General features: G+C 39.4%; 3 protein-coding genes across 5 annotated transcripts in view; 1 reads left to right on the forward strand and 2 right to left on the reverse strand.

Moving 5' to 3' along the window:
• Positions 1-20,163, forward strand: part of LOC120430272 (translin-associated protein X) — a 36,777-nt gene extending 16,614 nt beyond the window's left edge. The window contains exons 2-3 of one of the 2 annotated variants that reach the window (XM_039595359.2): positions 19,300-20,043; positions 20,106-20,163. In XM_039595359.2, coding sequence (XP_039451293.1) covers positions 19,300-20,038 — 739 coding nt within the window. In that variant the 3' untranslated portion in view covers positions 20,039-20,043; positions 20,106-20,163. Of the gene's footprint in view, positions 1-19,299 lie in introns of both variants that reach the window. The other variant, XM_039595358.2, reaches the window with a different exon arrangement.
• On the reverse strand, positions 1,708-14,485 carry LOC120430269 (calcium permeable stress-gated cation channel 1). Of its 2 annotated transcripts, none has more exons than XM_039595356.2 (2): positions 14,121-14,485; positions 1,708-4,456 (listed from the first exon to the last, which is right to left on the reverse strand). In XM_039595356.2, the coding sequence occupies exon 2, from the start codon at positions 4,402-4,404 to the stop codon at positions 2,170-2,172; it is 2,235 nt and encodes a 744-aa protein (XP_039451290.1). In that variant the 5' UTR covers positions 4,405-4,456; positions 14,121-14,485; the 3' UTR covers positions 1,708-2,169. The 2 variants fall into 2 exon arrangements, with proteins under 2 accessions (XP_039451290.1, XP_039451291.1); XM_039595357.2 differs by lacking the exon at positions 14,121-14,485 and adding an exon at positions 8,080-8,210.
• A 1-nt stretch (position 20,164) lies between the features above and the next one.
• LOC120430275 (ADP-ribosylation factor-related protein 1) lies at positions 20,165-21,960 on the reverse strand. Its single transcript, XM_039595367.2, has 3 exons — positions 21,758-21,960; positions 21,257-21,681; positions 20,165-20,281 (listed from the first exon to the last, which is right to left on the reverse strand). The coding sequence occupies exons 1-3, from the start codon at positions 21,848-21,850 to the stop codon at positions 20,194-20,196; spliced, it is 606 nt and encodes a 201-aa protein (XP_039451301.2). The 5' UTR covers positions 21,851-21,960; the 3' UTR covers positions 20,165-20,193.
• Between the last annotated feature and the right edge of the window lie 2,260 nt (positions 21,961-24,220).

Consider the following 24,220-nt stretch of genomic DNA (forward strand, 5'->3'; position numbering starts at 1 on the left):
TTTGTTGCCCAATAAAACTTTTTTGCACATTTTGCACTGCGCGTTTTTATTATTCACAACGATGAAAAAGGTGTTCACGTTGAATAAGGGTTTAGGATCATTAAAAGATGTCGTCATTTTATAATACCACAATATGATAACTAATGCAAGAAAATAAGGAGGATGTACTGCTATGTCAACTGTGCCAATTCTATAACTCAAATCAAGCACTTAGAACGGTGGTTCCCAAGCTATAGCTGATTAGTTTCCAAGTAATATTTACAATCTTAAAAGTATTTGTTTCAATCTTTTCTGGAAATTTTCTTTATAAGAAGCAATATACTTAAATTAAATATTATCGATAAATATCCTTCTTTGCCTTTGCAGAATATACACATTTAGTTTTTTGAATTTCTTATTCGAAAAATGTTCATATTTAAATAAAACGTAAATTTCGATTCGCCGACCAAATCCATTATATACGATCGGTGCCTTCGTAAACCTTTCAAGTTTTTATCTTTAAACATACTTTACAAACTTATTGATGTCCACAAATCGATGGCCGTGTGATCTATTGTCTTTTGTTCTTCTGTTTGTTTTTGCGAAAAAGTTCCAGTTAAAAAAATAAATGTAATTTTTTTATTCAATATTTTGTTAATTAGTGTATAACACTACTTTTGGATTTAAATTAATTTCGAAGCAAAATCCATAATTTAGCTATCACCATAAAACATTTTGGAACCACTGTTTATAGATCTGTTTGCTGCAATAAAATCGGCGTGTTCGAGATGGTCCAACAATTGTCTTAAGCAAGCTACGTCGATGCTGTCAAGAAGAGCCGAACAAAAAGGTACTGTTAACTGGCGTGATATTGATAACACGGGGTAACTTAACTGAGTTTGCAACAACCGCCAAACTCAAAGTTCGGTATTATAAATACTAAATTGCTATTTTTTGGCATATTTTGCGAGTGAGCATCAATTGCTAATTTGTTAATCTACAACATTAAAAAAATATCATTTTATATCATGCAGCAAACGTAGTGGCCAACTTTCTTTCAAGATAACCCCGGGCTTTCAATGTCACCTTAATTTACGATAGACGGATTACTTTTGTTTGTTTGACCACTTCCTTATTTGTTTTCGCTGCCTGAAACTTCATTTCAAACGCGTAGCTGCAACAACACGAAAAACAACTACCTACTTTTGCTCACTAGCTCACGTGAGCGCAAAATGCTCCGGTGAGCGTGAGCGAGCACGAGCTACCTGATAAAAACTCACGCTCCAGCTGGAGCGAGCGCACCTTCCGTGAGCGCTCGCTCATTCGCAACCCTGCTCGAAATTTAAAATTATTTTTCCCGTACCAACTTCCGACTTTTCTTCCGAAAAATAATAATAAATAAAACAGCGTTTTAGTTGCTTGCCAAAAATATATATTGATTTGCTTATTCAATTATCATAGTTTTCCAAAGGATAAAACATCTCTCAAGATGCGATCTCTCGCAGCCCCTTAAATTTTGTGTAAGTTTTTTTTATTAATAGCAATTTTCTTCACAGCAGCATGTTTTCCTACCTTCGTTTGAGTGAGGCGCACTTTCTCTCATTATTTTGTAATTAGTGATTACTTATTAGTATTTCTAGTAGGGAATTTGAGTTTTCTATGTTGTTACAATATTCGTTACACCTGAGCTTCATCAGCATCAGAGGGTTCTCACACTTTTCTTTTAGGGTTAATGTTACGTGTTTTAAGAAAAGGATTTTTGTTTTGCTAAATAATACAGGGTGTCGTTTAATCTACATTGCTAAGCTTCCTATCTGCCAGGTGTGTTATTAATTACGGAAATTAACACGTGAATGTGTGGTATTTTTTTTATTCAGAAATATACAGCTTTATTCCACTACGAACCTTTGGAAATCTCCTATTGTTTATAATACCATCCTTCTCTTGCCCTTGAAGACTCGATCCACCCAATTAACACAGCTAATTGCTTTCTTTTGGTGATGCACTCGCTAAATGTTACGTAAAATTAGGACGAATAATTTAAACTTGTCGCGTCGTAGCCGCTACATGATAAAAATTGTTTAATCATAGTATAAAAAAAAACAAAATAGAAAATCACATTGTTCGACACAACAAAAACGGGCGCGCTCAGAATGTAAAAAAAACAGAGAGAGAGAGAGTTGAAGAAGCTTACGCCGTGACACTCCGGCCGGCATCGTTCATCACAATGTCCATGGTGGTGTCGGAGCCGTAGCTCAGATGGGACGGACTGTCGGACACGATCCGCCGGTTGATGAGCACGTCGGCCACGTAGATCGGGGCGGCCCCCTCGGTCTCTACGATGCTCAGCGGCTTCGTGGTGCACTTTTTGATGGGGGACATGAAGGTGAACATGACGAGCGTTACGACGAGGGCCGTAATGAGGACCACCGCGCGGACGTTGAGTCTTCCCTCGCGGACACCGGCCAGGGCGGCCATAATCGAGAGCAGCAGGATGACGGAGAACTTGGTCATAGTGACGGCGGTGCTGTGGATCTTGCCGCCGCTGCCCTGGCTTATCATGTTGGACGGTGCGAACGCGAAGAACAGGTTGTGTTTGTCTACAAAATGCTTCAGCAGGATGTATGTCATCGCGAAGGGCATGATGAGCGGACAGGCCAGACTGTAGACGGTGCTCATGGTGAAGACCATCACCATCCAGGCGTAGTGGATTCCGAACGGGAACGTGATCAGGATCGACTTGCGAATGTGGGGCGTTTCGGCGCGTGACTTGGCCGTCGCCAGCTTCCAGATGTAGCAGATGAGGTCGGGGAATCGGATCAGCTCCAGCGCGGTACCGATGAACGCCGCCGTGATGATGTAATTGACGAAGAAGGCTCCCTTGTCCGGCAGAAAGATGCACTGCCATCGGTACGTTTCGTTGTTGTTCTTGATGGTCCACTCGAGGAACGCCTCGGCGCTGGTGAGTCCGAGCGAGGGCAGAATCAAGATCATAAACAGCAAATAGCCGAACGTTTTGGTCATGATGACGTAGTTCTGGCGCGATCGTGTCCAGTGGGACAGCCACGTGTCCGAGTACGCCACGATCACGGGCATCAGCGCCGACAGGGACCACAGCAGCAGCGTTGGCAGGAACTCCGACACCAGCGGACTAATCTTGCTGATCTGGGACGTGGTGTTCTTGGTTAGCGAAAAGGTATCCAACATGTTGACGATAATCACCGGCGTCGTGAGGAAAAACAGGAACAAAAACAGCACCAAATTGACGGTGATCCACTTGCAGTACCACTGGGCCGTGTCCACGCTCAGGTGTTCCCAGAAAATATCGGACGGAGCGGGTGCGAACGACAGGTCCCAGTCGCGGTACGTGCCCGGCTTAAAGTGCAGAATCACGTGCTGTGCCTCGTGGGCCGAATTCAGCGTGATAAAGGCAATGCCCAGCGGTTCGTTCAACGCCGATGCTCGCAGCCGCGAAACTTGACCCGCAAGTCGCGCTTCCTCGTCCTTGTAGTACTCCAGTGCGTCCACAGTTTCACAGCTCCAGCACGAAAGCTTAGCCTGCAGCGGTTCCCGGTCCCGGTTCCGGTGCACCTCGCAGTAAATCCGCGCATCCACGATCCGCTCGTACTCCTCGGCGGCCTTGATCAAACTGTTGATATTGTACGCCAGCTGGATGTCGTCGATGCCCACGTCCGGAAACAGCTGCTGCACGTACGTCCGGATCGCATTCTTGTCGCAATCCGGCTGGGCCACATTCGTAGCCATCACCGTCCGCGTCGGGGCCGTCTTGAACGCGTTCCTCCCCGAGGCCCTCCTCATTATCAGCACCACCATCGGCACGTAAGCAATCGCAAAGAACACGTGCACCCACATCACTCCCCCGTCCGGCTCCAGGTTCGAAATGGTCGTGTGTCCAAACGAATTCCTGTCCCCGATCAACTCCCCGGAAAAATTGATCGGCAAAATGATCACAATCGAAATAAACGTCATGATCGACATCACCAGCATCAGATGCCGCTGAAACGACAGATAGTGGACCGCGTCCGGACCGCTGTGCGTCAGAATCTGCTCCCTCGTAAGCCTCCAGGTGGCCAAAATCCACGAAAAGAACCCACGGTCGATGCTCAAACTGGCGTCGCTCGACTCCGCCCCCAGCTGCCCTCCCACATTCCCGTGGGCGTAAAACAGCTGCGTCCAGCGTTTATTTTCCCCATGACTGTTAACCAGCGCCAACCGGCCGTAATCCCAGGCCTGCTGCCGGAGCAACGTAAACAGCATGATCAGAAAGAACCACGAAATCACGTTCAGCAGCAGCGTCTCCGGGATGCCTTCGTACAGATTTAGCAGCAGTTTGGTTTTGTTGACCACGTTGCACGTGTCCCGGTCTGGGACCAGCAGCCCGGCGAAGGTGTCGTTCATGTCCATGGTGTGGAAGTTGGGACAGCTGCTACACGGAGATCATACGAGGTGGAGTGTCCTGTAAGCATAAGAAGGGAAGAGAAAACAAAGTTGAATTAAATTTTATAAGATCCCAATTATAAGCTTGAGTTGTTGTGATAGAACCTGTCGCTCTTGATTTGAAATTTGAATTAGATTCAACCTGCAATATTTGTGCTTTTTGGTTCTTGCCATTGTTGAACCCCTCGAGGATTTTATGATTTTTCAAACTACTCATCAGATTTAATTCAATTGTAGGGAAAATTCTCGTACGTTTGACAGGTTAAGCACTCGCTCCTAACTCCATCCAATTTGCTGATTTTCACTATTTAAACAACTAATTTTGCAAAACTTTTGATAGAAACTTGCTTGCTCACTTCTTATTGAGCTATTTATCACTCGATTTCAGCTGAAAACGCTTTTAATGAGCTGTAATTGAATGTCAAAGTGAGCAATTCTCTACCAAAACCGGAAATGGATTTTATTTGTATTTTTTGATTTGGCTCAAACTTTGTGGGGGCCATCCCTATGACCAAATAAGCTCTTTTGTGTCATTGGTTCACCCATACAAGTCTCCATACAATTTTGGCTGCTGTCCATACAAAAATGGTATGTAAATATTCAAACAGCTGTAACTTTTGAGTGAATTTACTGATCCATTTGGTGTCTTCGGCAAAGTTGTAGGTATTGTTGAGGACTTTTGAGAAAAAATAGGTACACGGAAAAAAAAAATGCAGATTTTTTAATCAACTTTTTTTTTCACGAAAACTCAATTTCCCAAAATACGTATTTTTTGATTTTCGAGATTTTTTTATATGTTTTAGGGGACAAAAATCCGCAACTTTTGAGCCATAGAGAAACATGGTCAAAAATCTGCCGCCGAGTTATGAATTTTTGAAAAAAATGTGATTTTTGGAAAAAATCGAAGTTTTATGCAAAAACAAGTTTGACATTATTTTTTAATGCAAAATTGAATATGCAATCGAAAAGTTTGTTATTTGCAGTTGTACGATTTTTAAAAATAGTGACCATGAGTGACCATTTCTAAAAATATAAGCTTAGAAAATTTGCTATAAAATTGTCTAAGAGACATTGAAGATTGGACCTCGGGTTGCTGAGATAGAGCCGCTTTAAGAAAAAAATAATGTCAAACTTGTTTTTGCAGATTTTTTGACCATGTTTCTCTATAGCTCAAAAGTTGCGGATTTTTATCCCCTAAAACATATCAAAAAATCTCGAAAATCAAAAAATACTTATTTTGGGAAATTGAGTTTTAGTGAAAAAAAAGTTGATTAAAAAACCTGCAATTTTTTTTCGGTGTGCCTATTTTTTCTCAAAGGTTCTCAACAATACCCACAACTTTGCCCAAGATACCAAATTGATCAGAAAATTCACTCAAAAGTTACAGCTGTTTGAATATTTACATACCATTTTTGTATGGACAGCAGCCAAAATTGTATGGAGACTTGTATGGGTGAACCAATGACGCAAAATAGCTTATTTGGTCATAGGGAAGGCCCCCACAAAGTTTGAGTCAAATAAAAAAAAAACAAAAAAAAAATGGTCGGAATCGGCCGATTTCGTAGAGAGTTGCTCAAGTGCTGATATGGTAACATTAGAGGCACGATAGAATTAGATGCTTTTCCCCTAGTTCGTGTTTCAATACAGTCCAGCCTCGATCATCTGATGGATTGTATGGGACCTTAGATAATCGAATCATGAACAAATTTAAACCCAATTTTAATTTTTGCTTTTTGGGTGTTTTAAGAACCGCCTTGAGTCAGGGGTAGTCAAAAAAACACAAAAAGCAAAAAATTAAAATTTGTTTTATAGGACCTTTTCAAAAAAACTCTGGAAATGCATGTTTTAAATATTTCATCACCGCCATTTTGGCCATCATCTTTTAAAATACGTCACGCAGTTTGGGGGTGTGGGGAGTCGATGTCTGTGATACATTCCATTTTTTTTTTAAATGTGTATGGAAGTTTTGTTAGGAGGGGCGGTGGGGGGCAAAAATAAAAATAACATTTTTTGCGTTACGTAATAAAAGAACGCTCCCTAAGGGTTTCATAATGAGGCTCGACAATCAAAAATAAGACAAAGAATTAAAAATCCGTTATTAGATTATCCGAAATATTTTCTTCCGAGTAAAACAATCGGATAATCGAGTCTGGATTGGACAGCGATTGTCTAGTTGACAAAATAGTTAAATTTAGGTAAATTTGATTAAAATTAGTTGAATTTGCTTGAATTTACTTAATTGTTGTTAATTTTAGTAAAATTTTGTTTTTGGATAAATTTAGCAAAATTTTAAAAAAATGAGTAAAATTTAAATAAATTTAATTAAATTTAGTAAAATTTTAATAAATTTAGTCAAATTATTTATTTTTGAATTTAGTTAAATGTTGGTACACAGAAAAAAATGATGGTAATATTCATCAGGAAATGGTGACAGATTTTGTGTCAAAAAAAAAATGATTAATTTTACCCCAGAAAATGATGAATTTTCATCAGTTTTTGATGAATATTAATCAGGTTCAAATTTTTACATATTTTTTATGTAATATTACTCAAAAAAAAGAGGTAATATTCAACCTACCAAATTTTAACATTCCAAAATTCAATTTTTTTTTCTGTGTAATTTTAGTAAAATTTTGTTTGTGGATAAATTTAACATAATTTAAAAAAAAAATAGTAAAATTTTAATGATTTGAGTTAAATTTGGTGAAATTTTATTAAATTTAGTTAAATTAGGTAAATTTTGTTACATTTAGTTAAACTTGGTGAAACTTATTTAAATTTAACTAAATTTAGTTGAATTTAGCTGAATTTAGTTAAATTTAGTTAAATTTAGTTGACATTAGTCTAGGAGGGGGGGTCTGAGATTTCTGAAAAAGTGTTCACGAGGCTTATGGATGGTACCTTATTTGCATTGAGAAAATTATGAAACATAGAGAATGTTAAAATAATTTTAATAACCAACATTTTCATGATTACATCAAATTAACTTTTCTTAATTTAAAAAATTTGAAGAAACCTTTTTTTAAGGTGCTTTGAACACTTCGCTATTACAATGGGTTGATTTTTATTGCTCTTAAAGTTCTGAAAATCACTGAAAAATATCTACGGCACATCCTGAAATGAAGCTTGTAACTTCGAGAGAACCAGATAACAGAAATAATCCGTGAAAAATAAATATATCTCATGCAACAAATTTTTATGGAAAACTTATTCCACAAAATGTTTGATAATCCAGAAAAAAATTAATTGAGTTATGTTCTGTGATAGAGCAAAATATTTTCGCGGATTTTTATTTATTTTTTATTTTCTGATAACAAGCTGCGCTTGTGTGGCATCGTGTCCCATTCGAGATAACAGTAATTTTTGTGAGTGCGATATCAGAAAAAGTTAACTCATTTTTAACACAAACTTTCTACACCAAACAAATCTTCGGGATCGGTTTTCCACAAGTTTTCCCTTGCTAATTCGTCGACTGCAATGATGATGGAACCTGGGCCAATTCCAAACATTGATCCATTAGAGGAAACACCGATAAATAATGCAAACCAAGCAGCATATCGTATTCCCTCGTGGCACCGCACAACCTAAATCACAACCCTTTGGCTAGTCTGAGGAATTTTATTCACACAAATCATCACTCACAGCGTTCAATCGTCGTCACCCTATTGTTTCCGGGTCAAGGTTCAACCGCAAACAAAAACATATCCCTCACGCAATAAAAATCGCACCACTTCCGCTCGATCCAAAACTTCAAATTTCTTCGCGTTTCAAATTTCGAGAGCCAAATTGATAACGCGCGAAAGCGCTGCAGCCGACTCGTGTATCGCGCACAGGTGGGAGACCGCGATGATGACTCACAATCTTCTTTTCTTTGCCTCTTTTACTACAAACAGCCAACGTTGGCAGTCGATGACGTCACCGTGTGTTGGAATTGTGAGTGGTTTTTTTGGAGCCAAGAGTACTTAGCGCTAAAATTTGAACTTAGTTAACACCTTCATAACACTACAAACTAAAAGATCAGAACAAAAACTAAACTTTCCTTTCACTCAAGTGAGATCGTATTGTTTGATGGCGAAAGGTCGTCACCGTATTTGTCCTCGTCTTGTCTTGTTGTCCAGACTTTGCCGCCATACAAATACTTGGTAAAATTATGTGCGCCATCGGCATCAGAGCCGCGACGGACATGCCTGCTTGATTTGATTTACCTCAAATTGAATTGAGTCTAATCTCGCGTTTACTGTATACACACACACACACGCGCAGCATTACAAAGAGTTGAGTTGTAGGACATACTGTTCTGATTAGAGTGTTTTTTTGTGTGTTTTAAATCTTATTTTTGCTTGAAAATTTACAAAAAAAGAGCACTTGTTCAACTTCGGCATCTCTTGGAAAGACTTTTTTCGTCTATTGCCACAACGGTGTGCCTTCCGAGCTGCAATGCTTCGAAAATGACTTTACGTTACGTGAATTGTTAAGACGGCCTAGTCAAAACTAAACATGATTGTTAGATTCAGTCGATTTGGATTCCAAATTTTGCATTTTTTTTTCGAATTTGAAGTCAGTCAATTTGACTTTTTGGATATACCTCTGATGTTCATTACTACAAGTTGCACAAGTGTACAAAAATAGTTTTTATACCGAATATGATAAACAGTAAGCCCAATGCACAGTGGTTCAGATCGCAAAATTAAGTGGAAAATGGATTTTCCGAAAAATGGTGCAGTTCTGGTGTCTTCAGAAGAGTTGTTGCAAATAGGAAGGGGCAAGTTTTTACTTGGTTGAAAATAAAGGTTGTTCTCGATTAGGGTGTTTTCGAAAATTTTACTTTTCAGAAATATTTTATGGTTTTTTTTGTCTTCTTAAAACGTTGTTAGGATTGCAAGTCCAAGCAACTTTGTCGAAGCCAGCAAAATTTTATCGCGCTATCTACGCCTTCTACGACAAAATTTAGAGAAAGCACAAGGGGAAAACCACTCTGCTCATTGCCCTCGAGTAGGCTGTGCCCTAAAGTTGCCCAAACGTGCCCGAAGGTGCCCGATTGAGCCGAGGTCAAGAAATAAACAGGACGGTACATAGCAACCGTATTCCAATGTTTGTTTATGAGAGTTTCAATCCTGTCAGTTTTCAGTCTACGGTTTTGCAGAGAGGATATTAATTTCCCCCTTTTAGTCTACTGGAACGATCCTAGTATTGCACAGTTTTATAATTTGATGTTGGTAAGAAGCATTTTATGAACTATAGAATGACAATTGATCAGATACTTTGCCCTTTTAGGAAAAAAAGAATGAAAACAATACCTATGGAAAATTTTCTTATCCCAGTCCGAACTGACGAAACTCAACGTCTCAAGGAAGTTGGATATGCCACTAAGGACGGGTCCCATCCAGCTCACCCTGTTGACAAATATCTCAGTGATGACCCGAAGCTGGTTCAAGAGCTGTTCCGCGTGGCCGAAAAGCACGCCCTGTTTATCATCTCATTGATTTTTTACCATTAATAAAAAAACTCGTTTCCATGAAACATAAAAAAATGAAGTTTTGCTTGAAACAAAGGGTTCCAATAATGTAATCTTTTAATTTTCACTAAATCGAAATGAAAACTTGGTGCAATCAATTTGATCAGTTTGATGCGTTTGAATGCACATAAATCGAAGATCTTCTAATTCAAAATTTTAAGTCGATATGTCAACAAATGCTAAACAATGAAACAATTCTAAGCGACAATTGAAATACATTACAAAATATTGGCAAATTCAAAAATGAAGGTCTCTCAAAGCCGAGATTGAAAATTTTCAAATTTGGTTTCAACAGAACTAATTATCCTAAACGTCATGGATTGAAAAATAACTATTCTTTGGTATCAACATAGTTTATGAACTGAATGTTCAAATTTATAATAAATTAAGATTTTTCACTGCTGATGAGTCAATGTTGTCATTTTACACGATCTACACAACGCCAACAAAAAAAATCACGACAAAGTTATTTTTTTTAGCTGCAAAATCAATTTTATTAAACAATAATTGACAATCGAACTTGCAACCTGAAATAAATGTTTGTGAAAATTTGAATAGTTCGGGACGGAATCCTGATTACTTTAATATTTTGAATTTACTTATCCAATTGTTAAATTAGAGAATTGTCAGAGTGAAAGGTGCCCGAGCTCGTGCCTGAAGGTGCCCGAGACGTGCCCGATGGTGCCTGAGACGTGCCCGATGGTGCCTGAGACGTGCCCGATGGTGCCCAGGGCTCTTTGATGAGAGTGGTTTTCCCCTTGAGAAAGCATCTAAAAAAACTTCAGTGTTAAGTTTTAGAAAAAAAATATGATTTTCGAGGCACATTTACTGCCGTTTTACGCATAATTGTCCCATGTTCAAAATAAGGCAACTGAGAAAAACGCGAATGAAATTTTTCGACCATGTTTTGTGTTTCTACGCATAATTGTCCCGTATACTGCCGTTCTACGCATAATTGTCCCATGTTCAAAAAAGTGCAACAGAGAAAAACGCGATTGAAATTTTTGGATCGATTTCTGTATTTCTACGCATAATTGTCCCGTGGGTTCTTATTCGTCCTATGTGTCTCCAATCGCCCCAGATAGTAGGTTATCACTCTTATTTATGATCCTCTTGCTATACAGTATGTAAACAAGACTCAATGCTTCGTATAACTAATGATTCCGTGAAAGAAAATACTTGGGGGACAATTATGCGTAGAAGTGTAACGATGGGACAAACAGTTTCGTGTAGACTTGTAGACCTGTGTAGTGACTGCCAAAAATGTAATGAAAATTACATGAACGAAAAATTAATGCAAAATTGTCATAGCCAGAAAAGGGTCCTCATCTTGCCAATACAAAATCAAAATGTTTCGAGGAAGTTAAAAATTTAAATTTATTCAAAAACATTTGAGAACTTGTCTTGTCTTGAGCTTGTCCACACGGGGGAGGGAGCGGATCTATTTCTGAGGAAAAAGTGTCCACATGGTTTATGCACGGAGAAAAATCAGTTCCCGAAATCGTGAACAAGCGTTAAGGGGTTACATACATGTAAATCGACAAAAAATCAGAGGTTGGTGTGAGCACACACTTAATTTTATTTAAAATCTGTTTTCAGGGCATTAAAATATACATTTTCATCTATTTTCAAAACAAATTTGAAGACATTTGGTTGTATCATTGCCAGCTATTTGAAGTTAGCTGTTTCAAAAAACGGGTGCCACGATATCTTAACACTGCCTTGACCAAATCGGCTCAAAATTTTGGTGAAGCCTCGTTAAACTGCTCCTGTGTGCATGACGAAGGCCGATTTTCAAAAAACTTATTTAAAAAAAAAGATAAAAATATTTTTGTGTTTTTCATATTAAAAATCGTCCGTTTTTGATTGTTGTATTTTTTTTAAAAAGCAGCATTTCAAAATCGGGCTTCGTCATGCACACGGGATATGTCTTGAGAGTCTTCACCCCGAATTTCAGCCAATTTGGTCCATCCCATCTCGAGATATCGTGGCACCCGTAAATCAACTTGGTGTTTCGAGAAAAACGCTCAGAAAGTTTGACAGTCCGCTTTGCGCACGGCAAAATGTTGAGCTTAAAATCGTCTCTAACCCAGTTTAATCATGTAATATCTTCATGAAACTTTCAGGAGTGATTAAAAATCATCTTTTTTGTGGATTCAATAAATTTTCTGTAATATGAAATTTGGTGATTTTCTACATGTATGTAACCCCTTAAGGAAATTCGGAACCACGAACAAAGTGTTCAAATTGCATGGTACGTTTTTTTTAAAAAACGTTTGTCACTTAACAAAACAAACATTTTTGAAAATAGTGTAAATAAGTCGAAATAAGACACTATTTTTACAAATAAGCGTCAAAACAATTAAAAAATCATCTAATGTTGCATTAAACGTGATTTGTGAAGCTACCAGGAGTGAAATAATCCATATAGCTCAAATTTCACAACTTTTGATTGTTTTTATTAGGCAGGAAAAGGGTGGTCCATTCTGCCCCCAAGTGGACTCTAAACGATTTGAAGGTTCTGTTGTTGTTTGATTACCTTTGTTATAGCTCCTGATACATTATAAACATTGAACAAACTTTTTCAAACAATCTAACTTTCGAGAAAGCTTATTTAAGAACCTCGAAATAAACAACATACATTTGCGTGGTTTTTCAATGGATTTACATTCGAAAAATACAATGAATTCAAACGTCGTTTTCGGTATGGTGATGTTGTTTGACGTCTTTTATAAGACCCTTGCCTTACAGTTGGTCTAAATCCATTCTAATGCCCAACACCAAGGGTGGCTCATTCTGCCCCCATGGTCCATTCTGCCCTCACTGCCCCTATAATGACAGTTAAATAGTTTGTTTTTTTTTTTGCAATTTTGTTGTGAAACTAAAACTTTTCCTGTCATTCTCGAGTGACGAAACGGCCCCCTTTTCTCTGCCAAAAAAATGAAACTAGAACAAAACTGGCATCCAGGAAACGAGAAAAATAAGCAAAAACAATTACCAACAGTCCTGGCTAACGATACCATCTTGAGTAATTGTAACAAGTTTTTAGACCAGAAATAATGTCTACATGTTATCAAATTATCTAGTAGGTATTTTTTGTTCAATGATAAAATGGCTAGCTGTTTAGAAACAAGTGTGTACAATTTAAATAGAAGAGTACTGATTTGGAAATAAATAATTGCTATTCCCCAATCTACAAGGAAGTAACATATTTTTTTATTTCCTTTTACTTAAAACAATTAATTGAACAAGACGTCACAAAGCCACACAGCGAGACCATGTTTTTTTTTCAATTTTTATATTTGAATCATCGAACCGGTTCTACTTTATACCACAACAAACGATGATGTGATGCAAGACACCGCTGAAGCCTTCCAAGTTGATAAGGATTCCCTCCGCGTAAGACAAGAAACCTCAATAAAGAACGCGCGTTCGTTCCACCGACTTGGTTTAATCTAAGCAACGAATTTATAATTTTTCTTCTTTTCACGACATTGCCGATTTTGATTATCATCCTCTTGCTCGGAATAGGTTTACTGTTTGATTACATTTTTGCGAAAACCTCTCTTCATCGATCCGCGCTAGCTGCAGCGACGTCATTGTCTATTACGACTGCATAAAATATAACATAAAAGCATTGCCTGCACACAAATACACGTGTGCAGCGCAGTGAGGATAGATGTAATATACCTCACCTCCCCCCCTCGAAGTGTCCACGCGCCAAGTTTAAGGGGGGTTGTTGGCACCCCCTACAACAAAAACAACATTGGAGTTTTTTTTTTGGTTGAGCGGCTTCAAAAAAACCACCGACCGACTCGGAGATTCGAGGTAAAATCGAATCAAACGTGATAAACTCTTCCAAAAATTGAAGAGGTGAGGCGGGCCAATTTTCTGCCGACTCGACGCGAAAGAAAAAGTGTTGTCCGAAGCACACACACACGATGAATTGGCCGAAAAAATATCGTGCGGAATATGCTCTACAAAAGCAGTACTTTGAACCTTAACAATCTCTCTAAGTGGTTGAAGAATGTACTAACTTGGAGAGACACTCAAGGAAGTATGCATCACTAAACCTTCAAAAGCTGATAATCCTAACAAATTTCCCTCCGTGCCGCGGTGCAAAACGACGACAATGCTATTCCGTCATAACTTCCCATCCGGAACCTACCTCCTTGGTTGTACTGCCTGCTTCGCTAAGCCGCTCTTATAGTGTGGTCCCTCCCCCAGGGGGACAATCCGTGTCCACAACTCCAGTAGCACCACCAGCACCAGCAATTATTGCGAAATTTTTCCAAAACCAAGCAGATCTCACTCTTTCTATTTTGCTTTGTGTGTCACGACGACGACAGTCTGCAAAAATAGCAACAACAACAACCAACCGCGAGCGCGTTCCGTGGACACCGAACCGTACCGTCGAAGCGATTGTAATGTTTTGATCGTGCGAATAACTGGAGTTGGAATGTTTTGCCCGGAGAGCGCCTGCTGTGCAGCTGTGCAAGTTTCGATGGGTGAGGTGACGTTCAGACTGGCACTGACAGACTTTTTTTTGTTGGGTGGAAATGTCAGAGGAGAATGGTTTGGTGGTGTGTGTGATGGGGTGGTACAGGGATTGGTCAATTTTATGAACTTTTGCTGCATTTATGCTTTTTTTTGCATTTTTTTTTAATTTTGTTTATGAGTTTGATTTCTTAATTTTTATTGTATTTTTCATAGAAATGCGTAGCAGATTTTACTTGATACATCCGGCCAATTGCCCGAACAATCGCAATAATCCAGTAGCTTAGGATCATGTCATAGAGTACTCTGTGATCATGTCATCTTAGGAAGTGTCAAGTTTGGCGGAAAATGATTGTTAGTTGCAGTGAATGGCCCTTGAAAACTAGAAGATTTAAAAAAAAGCTCCTTTTCTGAAGAGTTCATGTTTTTGGTGAGAGCTTGCCCTGATATACAGTGTAAACTCACAGGATATCGTTTCAATAAAATTACAATTACAATTACAATTATTATCTTCAAAAGATTCCTTATTTTGACGTTTCATTTTATTAATGTAGTGTAGTGTGTTGAGAGATGAGTCTTATTTTCTAATTTATGGTTTTCAGCGCTTTTCTACCAGTTTGTGAGGGGAAACTGAGCTTAATTTGCTCTTCATCCGCATTTACTATTTTATATCCTGATTTTTTGTTCTTCCTTTGCTCTTCCTACCGTCTGTCTCCTTTATGTCCTTGTGATGGAAATTTTCGTTACGTCCGCATTCATCTTTATTCACATTTTTCATTTTGCCTCAGTGAGGTGTGTGTGTGTGTGTGTGTGTGTGTGTGTGTGTGTGTGTGTGTGTGTGTGTGTGTGTGTGTGCAACCAACCAAACGGAACCACGCGGTCGCTTCTTACAAATTGAGTTGTTTCCATATATTTTAGATTTCCATTCTATACATGCAAATAACTCGCATAGGCATTTGGTGGGTGTTAGCTCTGCCGAGCTTCGGTGACCCATTTCTACGTAGGCTAGCCGTACGCGAGGTACCTCAGCTTGAACCGACAAGCCCCGCTCTAAAGAACGTTTGCATCAATCGGATACAAACGTTATTAAGAACTTCCGATTTCTTATCTGTGGACAAGAAATCAGCGCGTATTTAGTAAGCATATTTTTTATATATATGTTTGTTTTGGATGGATGTCTTGATTGGTGTGAGCGAATGTTAGAATATTAGTGAGAGGGTTTTTTTTGTTTTATAAAAGGAACGGGCTCACCGAATAATGATATCTTCAAGACCAGCTTCATTTAAATTTCTGGAGTTGCCCGATTTGTTGTTAAACTTGCGAACCGCTGAACCTCCATCGATAAACTTGAAACAGCCAACCTTATCCCGATTTGTAGCTGTGATTGATGACGTTTCCAACGGGCCCATCCATTGTCCGGAAGTGTAGTGTACCGGATGAAGATCGTCATCTGCTGATAAGTTGCTGCTGCTGGATAATCCTGACCGTGATGATTTCCCCCGTTGGAATCCGGGAATCAGCTTTGATTTCTGCAACAGGCTCGAGCTGACACCATACTCCTTTTTCGAAAATCCAGAAGGTTGTGCTCCTAATTTTCTGCTGGAAATCACTTTGCCTTGACCGTTTTACTTTGACCACCAACTTTTCCACCGGATATCACCATAATTTCAATTTTTGGAAGAAAATTCACCGATTCTTTGAATACGAGAAAAAACGTGGAGTGAAATTTACAAACGTCAACACGCGCGCACGGCTTGCTTCGATCTCCCTTTGCCTTCCTCACTGAGGTAAGGCTATAATCCTGCTCTTAAAATGAACTTTTCGCATAAAGCTCGTAGACCCACCTTCACGTATACATAACGACTCAAAGTCAAACACTGATCAAATGTATGTCTGTCTGTGTGTACCAAAATTGTCGTTTTCTTAACACTTGGTGAACCGATTTAGGCAAAACCGGTTGCATTCAACTAGGTTATATGGTCCGATAGATCGAGCTAAGTGAAATTGAATAACTCCATCACTAAGTGAATTCCCGCCACAATGTAATGAATTAAAAGGCACGTGCCTTATATTACATGAATAAATAAACAAATAATAATAATAATAAAAAAAAATCAATTTCGATAAGTAGTTCAATTTTTGATTTTTGGGTATAGCGATTGTCCACGAGGGGGGGGGGGGGGGTAACAGAATCCCAAAAAAGTGTCCACGTGGTTTATGGATGGTCCCTACAAATGTGTTTTCGCATATATCCGGATCAGGAGTGTAGCCAGAATTTTGGGTTGGGGGGGGGGGGGTCTGGAAGAAGAAATTTTCTTCTTTTTTTCTTCTTCCCTCTCTCCGAAAATTTCGGGGGGGGGGGGCCACCCCCCTGGCTACGGGCCTCATCCGGATGTTAGATAAATGGCTAGGAATCATATCAAATATCATCATGTTATATATCGTTTGATAGGTAATCAAAATACTTTTAAAACGAGTCCAAAAGATCTAAGATATGGCAACCCTGCCTCAAGTTATAACCACTTAGGTAATGTTTATGTACTTTTTTGAAGCCGCAACTGACTAATCTGTATGATAGATATGCCCGGCGGATCCATCTTCTGATTTATCATTGAATAGGTAATTAAAAATAATTTTCAAGCGAGTCCAAATGACCGAAGATCTGGCAACCCTGTCTCAAGTAATGACCAATTAAATGATATTTATGTCCATTTTTGAAGCCAGATCTCACTTATCTTTACCAAAACTATGTTCGGATCCACCAAAATTGCATGAAGACTTGTAGGGGCAATCCAAATATGCAAAAATGAGCTTCGGTCATAGGGAAGGCTCCCAAATTTTTTAAGTAAAATATTTAATACATAGGTAAAATCCTTTTCTGGTTTTCGAAGAGGATTTCTTATAAGTTATAGGCAAAAAGACAAACATTTTTTTTAGTAAAATGATCGGTAAAACGGCTCCGAGCAGTTCCGAGCAAATCTTTTGACTGGCTTTTACACAGCAAAACCTGTTCTTTCAAACCCATTAAGAATTTAAGGGGTTCGAATTTTGCGCATATTTGCGCCTTTTTTTTAGTACCGTTGTTTCCAAAATTACCATATTTGCAATGTTTTTTACCATAATTTATAAAATAAGACATCAAAACTTGTTGAGATTTGGCAGAAACTTCTAAAGTGCTGTAACTTTTTACCCCTTTAATGTTCTGCAAAGTTGTTCAGAGACCCTCTTGTAAAACGTTAGATTTCAGCGCCACCTATGCGGTGAAGTTCGGAACTCAAAATTGATGCCAAAAGATGCGCACCTTTAATACGAGCAACTTTGTCGAAGACACCAACATTCCCAAAAATATTCCCGAGAAGTTATTCATTTATTGCGTAAAATTTCGATTACTCTCCTCTGTGCGGTGGGTGGGCCGAAAAATCGGGGGTTTTTTAGCTATTTTAACCAGTTTCAATAATATTTGGAATTTCGTGTATTTTCAATGTAAAGTACCACATTTTTCTTTTTTATTGAATTTTTAACACATGCGCCACATTACTACTTCAGATTTTTGCCTTCCTCACCTTACTGAGGAAAGGCTATAAAATCACTCGGAAAATGAAATTTTTAATTAGACCTCCTAGACCTACCTTCATTTGTACATATCGACTCAGAATCACCAGGTGAGCAAATGTCTGTGTGTTTGGCTGTACTGCCCATAATTGAAAATTCGGCTATTATGCCAAATCAAGTATTCCGAGAAAAACGCGTTTTAGTGTTTGTCACCAAATCTCCGTCAAGGCAGTTTCCCATAAGAGTGGCATATTAGCCGTTTGGTTTTTCGCATCGGCAGCCAAATCTAAACACTATTTTAGTGAAATTAAAGTTGCAGAAGATGCGTTGGAACATCCTCTACCACCTGGTGCTAATATCTCGTTTTTGCCAAAAGTGGATATTAGCCGTTTTTTCAATGGTGGGCAGTGTATGTAGACATGTGTACCAAATCAGTGTCACTGGAATATCTCGTCACAGGCTCAACCGATTTTGGCCGGAATGGTTTTAATCGATCCGTCTTAACGTCCCCAAAGTTGCTATTAAAATTCATGCAGTTTAATCATGTATTTAAAAATTTATGTTAAAAAAACTGTTTCATATTAAATAAAAATTATGGTAAAAAGGGTGGTTTTTTCATGAAACCCTCACATTTTATATATTTTTAGAAAGCATATGAGAAGACCTTTTAGGTGGAGTAAGAGTTTTCAAGATCTGACTTACCTATCTTAAATTACAAGCAGTTTAAAAAATGGTCTGAATTTACATAACCTCAAATGGGTCCTTGTAGAGGGATGCCATTTTCTTGAAAGGCGGTGTCTGTATAATCTTGACAAAAAGTCTGTAGGTAGTCTGTTTTTTAACTCATCACTTATTTTTATTAGGACCTCTTAGGTGCTGCGAACGTTAGGGGAGATCCATAAACATGTGGACACTTTAGGGGGGTTGGAATCACTATAAATGAGAGGAAGGCACCAACCACCTAAAGGTGGATTAAGTAACGTTTTGGATTTCTTTTTGATGACCAAAAATGCCATCTTTTGTAAGAATCGACGCAAATGTAAATGGAGTGGGGCCAAACATAGGCTAGCTAATTATGAAAGTTATATTTTATTTATTTTCGATTAATTTCAAGTTTCTAAAGCTATCGCCGGAGAGTGCTTAAATTACGGTGAATAGAGTTTTATCTAGAAACTCGCAATGTATTTTAAATAGGGGATCATCCACAAACCACGTTGACACCTAAGAATGGTTAAAATAAAGAATGCAATAAGTTTTCACTAACTCATACACCACGCTTCACCTTCTCTCTCTTGTAGGAAAAACAACCAGGCTCAGGTGTGCGAGGAAGCGAAGAATCGCCTCCATACGCTGTGCCGCACGCACTTTGCCACGATCGCCAAGGAGCTGCACGGGCTGGATCCGTACCAGTTCACGCGCGCTTACACGGCTGGCATGCAGGAGTTTATCGAGGCGTACACCTTCTACGAGTACGCCCAGTCCCAGAACATTTCCCACTGGAAGGGCCTGCAGGAGAGGCTCCGTTACAAGATTCCCGAGCCGAAGAAGGGCGCTCCGGTTGCTCCGGCTGGCGAAAAGGTCGAGGAAGAGCAGCCTGATGCTGAAGCTGGTGGGGAAACGATGGAGACGGATGATCCTCCAGTGGAACTAGCTTCACCGCAGAAGGAGATCGAGATCAGCTGTCTACTTTCGCCGATGGACTTCGTTCTCGGCGTGGGCGATTTAAGCGGTGAAATCATGCGCAAGTGCATCAACTCGCTGGGATCGGGCGACGTCGAGAGTTGCTTCGAGCACTGCCGGTTCATGCAGGAGCTGTACAAGGGCTTCGTGTCCGTTGGGAATCCGCGCAGTCGTGACTTTAACCAGAAGTTGTTTACGCTTCGCCAGAGTCTGCTCAAGAGCGAGAACGTGTGCTACAACGTGAAGGTCCGCGGCGGAGAGGCGGCCAAGTGGGGCAGCACTGACGACGGCGGTGCGGCTTCGTTCGGAGGTATGGCCAGGGAGAACCAGGACGAGGATGAGGGAGTTTTCTTCTAGAGAAGGTAGAGTGGATTTTGTGATTTTTCAGAAAAGAACATTCATTTATTGAGGACTGTTAATTAAGGTTCTCGCCCCCACATATGGAAATGGAATAAATTAGAGGCATTCTAAAACAGAACAAACACAGGAAGTATGGGTCCGTTGCAAAGTCATCAGGTGTCTTCCGTTTTGGGTGGTCGGGTGAACGAGTTGCGTTTGATCGATTCCACGAGCCATTTGATGCCTTCGTCTACGCCTTCGCTGTAATGATTAGACACAACACGTGTTTAGCTTTGATGGAAAATTTGAGAAAGCCATGCAATAACCAATACTGTTTATTTCAATTTAAAAACTTTACAGTTCAATGTGTTGAGCTTCCAAAGTTTGGATGTAAATTTATAAAATATTATTCAAATATTTTAAAGCACAACAATATAAAAAAAAACACTCGTTGCTGAAATCGAACAACTACTGTCCATCGCAAGGGTATTAAGGGGTTACATACATGTAGAAAATCACAAAATTTCATATTACAGAAAATTTATTGAATCCACTAAAATGATGATTTTTAATCACTCCTGAAACTTTCATGAAGATATTACATGATTAAACTGAGTTAGAGACGATTTTCAGCTCAACATTTTGCCGTGCGCAAAGCGGACTGTCAAACTTTCTGAGCGTTTTTCTCGAAACACCGAGTTGATTTACGGGTGCCACGATATCTCGAGATGGGATGGGCCAAATTGGCTGAAAATCGGGGTGAAGACTCTCAAGAACTATCCCGTGTGCATGACGAAGCCCAATTTTGAAATTTTGCTTTTTAAAAAAATACAAAAATCAAAAACTGACGATTTTTTATATGAAAAACACAAAAATATTTTTATCTTTTTTTAAAATAAGTTTTTTGAAAATCGGCCTTCGTCATGCACACAGGACCGATTTAAAGAGTCTTCACCAAAATTTTGAGCCGATTTGGTCAAGGCAGGGTTGAGATATCGTGGCACCCGTTTTTTGAAACTGCTAACTTCAAATAGCTATATCTCGGCAATGATACAACCAAATGTCTTCAAAATTGTTTTGATAATAGATGAAAATGTATATTTTAATTCCCTGAAAACAGATTTTAAATAAAATTAAGTTTGTGCTCACACCAGCCTCAGACTTTTCTGTCGATTTACATGTATGTAACCCCTTAAAAAGACTCATAGCTTTTAGAGTTGAAACTCAGTAACTCACCCCGTCAGCGCCGAAACCGGCATCACCAAACAGTCGCGCCGCCCAATCAAATGGCCCGCCTCCTGGAACACTGGCTTGATCTCCCGCACGCCCATACAATCAGGCAAGTCCTGCTTGTTGGCCAGCACCAGCAGCGGCACCCCGGACAGGTACTCGTTCGCGATCATTCGGTCAAACACCTCCTTCGTCTCGTGCATCCGCTCGCGGTCGTTCGAGTCCACCACGTAAATCACGGCGTGCGATTCCGAGTAATACTTGTCCCACAGCGATTGCAGCTCCTGCTGGCCACCCAAGTCCCAAAAGCTCATCCGAATGCCGTGCAGGTCAATCTGGCCAATGTTCAGTCCGACTGTGGTGGTTATCTTGCTCGGGTTCATGCCGCGGTAGTTCTTTGTGAATTTGGTCTTGGCCGCCTCCAGGTAGGTCTGTAAAACAGCAAGAATTAGTCACGCCCGGACGGTTCCAGAGCCGTCGTAGTGAAGTGCCACGCAAGATACCTACCGTTTTGCCTGCATTGTCCAGCCCTAGAATGAGTATGCAATATTCGTCCTTTTGTGTGAGATATTTGTAGAAACCGCTGAGCAGTGTGTACATTTTTGTTACGACCTGAAACTTTACAAATTTTTACATTAAAAAATTACACCACTTGCTGTGTGGTCTGATGGTGATTTTTGCTGCAAACTCGGCGGAGAAAATATTTTGTTTTGGTCTTGAAATGTCAAAGCTTGAAAACAAACGAAACGTCACACAACGGTGTTGAAATTGACCAGCAGTTTTATTTCAGTGCGTTGTAGGACATTTGGGGTGGAATGGAAAACACAATTTTTTCAAGTGGTTTTTGGTGTTTTTTGTTTTCATTTCCAGAATTTTTTTTTTAAAAGGACCAATAAACTATTGCCTTTCATATGTTTATAGGACCTAATAAAAAAAAAAACTCTGGATTTAAATGTTGTAAATCTATTTTTCTATCACTACTTAAGGGGTTACAACATGTACACTAGGGTGTTTCAGCCGAACAAAAAAGTTCTCAGATTACGGCAAACAGAGGTTCCCCTTGTAGAGGATACCCATAGGGACTCTCATGCCAAATATCAGCCCATTTGGTTGAGAATTGGCCTGTCCCCAGCGAGTTGAAATTTACATGGAAATTCCTATGGGATTTTTGTGTTTTTCGTTCAATCGTTCCTACAGGTCTGGGGACAACATGGATTCACTCGGAATAAAGACAGGTGTGTAGGGGATGGTCCAATGAACACATTCCAGAAGGAATTTGGGTTGTCCATTCTGTCCCCAAGGTGCGCATTGGATCGACGTCCGGTGTCTCCAAAACCAACGATTCAACCTTCAAAAGCATCGCATTTCCTTAGTATGCTATGACGGCTAGGTAAAAAACCACGACGCCTAATATCAGACGGTGAACACGTGGAGAGGCATCGATTGCATTATTATTACAAAATCATCATGCATTCGCATTCGCATTCGCATTCGCATGGAGATGGTGATCTTAGCGGGTTGCAGACTGGATTTCGTCATGTATGTGTGATAATTGTCCAGCCCAGGTTGCTTAGAAATTGATTAGAGGGAATTAAAACCAATTCTACCAGAACAGGACAGGTAGCACCATGAAAGCCATCCATTGCCGGCCGCTCCCATCTCCACCATTCACCGGGAGAGGAATAAGGATTTGGAGCACGGGAAGTGTTGATGCTGAACTTACTTAGAAAAAGGTAGCGAAACCGCAGGCTCTTTTTCCCAACCTTATTGTGGAACTCGATCAAACTGATCATTTGATCAAATTTAATTGAATTTAAACAACAAGGATGCGTAAATGTCGCGTGGAGTTGGTTGTTGTGATGGGTAAAGGTCTGGGATTCGCCCTAAGCAAGCAATACGACCATTGGCATAAATGGAGTTAACTGTTAGATTTTTATTCTCAAGGCAAGCAATCGGATGCTGCTGTTGAGAAAATTCCCGTTTAGATTAAGTAAAGTTTATTATTTTAACAGGATTGAAAATTTATTCTCAAAGCAAACAGTCGGATGCTGCTGCTGAGAAAGTGTTATTATTATTTCAGTGTATTTTATATTTTAATCCCGACGCGAATATTTGTTTGAGATCTAATCTTAGACAGCCGGCTGTGGAAAGATAAGATCCATGCGCCCAAATTTCATTTATTCCAATACGATTCATTTTTACGTGTACGGAAGCGATGAAGTTATGAATACAAAACATAAAAATTAAATAAAATTTAAGTCGTCAATAAGAAGAATGCGCAAACATTATATTCAATAAACGTGACGCGTGTCGTGTTAAGTATTTTAACAATAATAATTGATCAATTCTACTAACTCTTATTTGCAATTGCAGTGAGTGAAAGAACAAGCATTTCGGTTAAACGACCTACAAAATATATCAGATTCGAGTGAGATACGCGTCCTTTTGTATATCAATTGCAGATTTTTTCCTGAGTTTGTAAAAATTTGAACTATTGTATAACACAATCACACCATTCCTCATACATTAATAAATTATTTTTAAAACTAATTTTGTTTTTGCTAAAGCTTTCCATTTGCGTTACATAATTTCAGCATTGGAATTTAACTAAATCACCTGATTTTAAAAATCATGATCATTTATTTTACCTGTCCACATTAAAGTAAAATGTTGTATGCAAGTTTTGAACCAAGCCAACCTTGCCACAACGAAAAAAAAAAACCATCATCCAATCAAGTGACAGTAAAGGTTCAACCAAGCACACTCTCTCACTCTCATATTCGCATTCATATTACACATAAAAACCAACACCAACACAAAATCAGAACGAGCTCACCGAGTTCCTGATGCGCCGTCCAAATCCATTGCCTTCGAGGTGCTAGTAGGTTGCGCCGTTGGAGGGACGAGCACCCACACCCCAGCCAGCAACGCAGCACGGCATTGTCGAAGAAGCCGGCCAATGACGTCACT

The sequence above is a fragment of the Culex pipiens genome, chromosome 1 (genome assembly GCF_016801865.2).
Source record: "Culex pipiens pallens isolate TS chromosome 1, TS_CPP_V2, whole genome shotgun sequence".
NCBI lineage: Eukaryota > Metazoa > Arthropoda > Insecta > Diptera > Culicidae > Culex > Culex pipiens.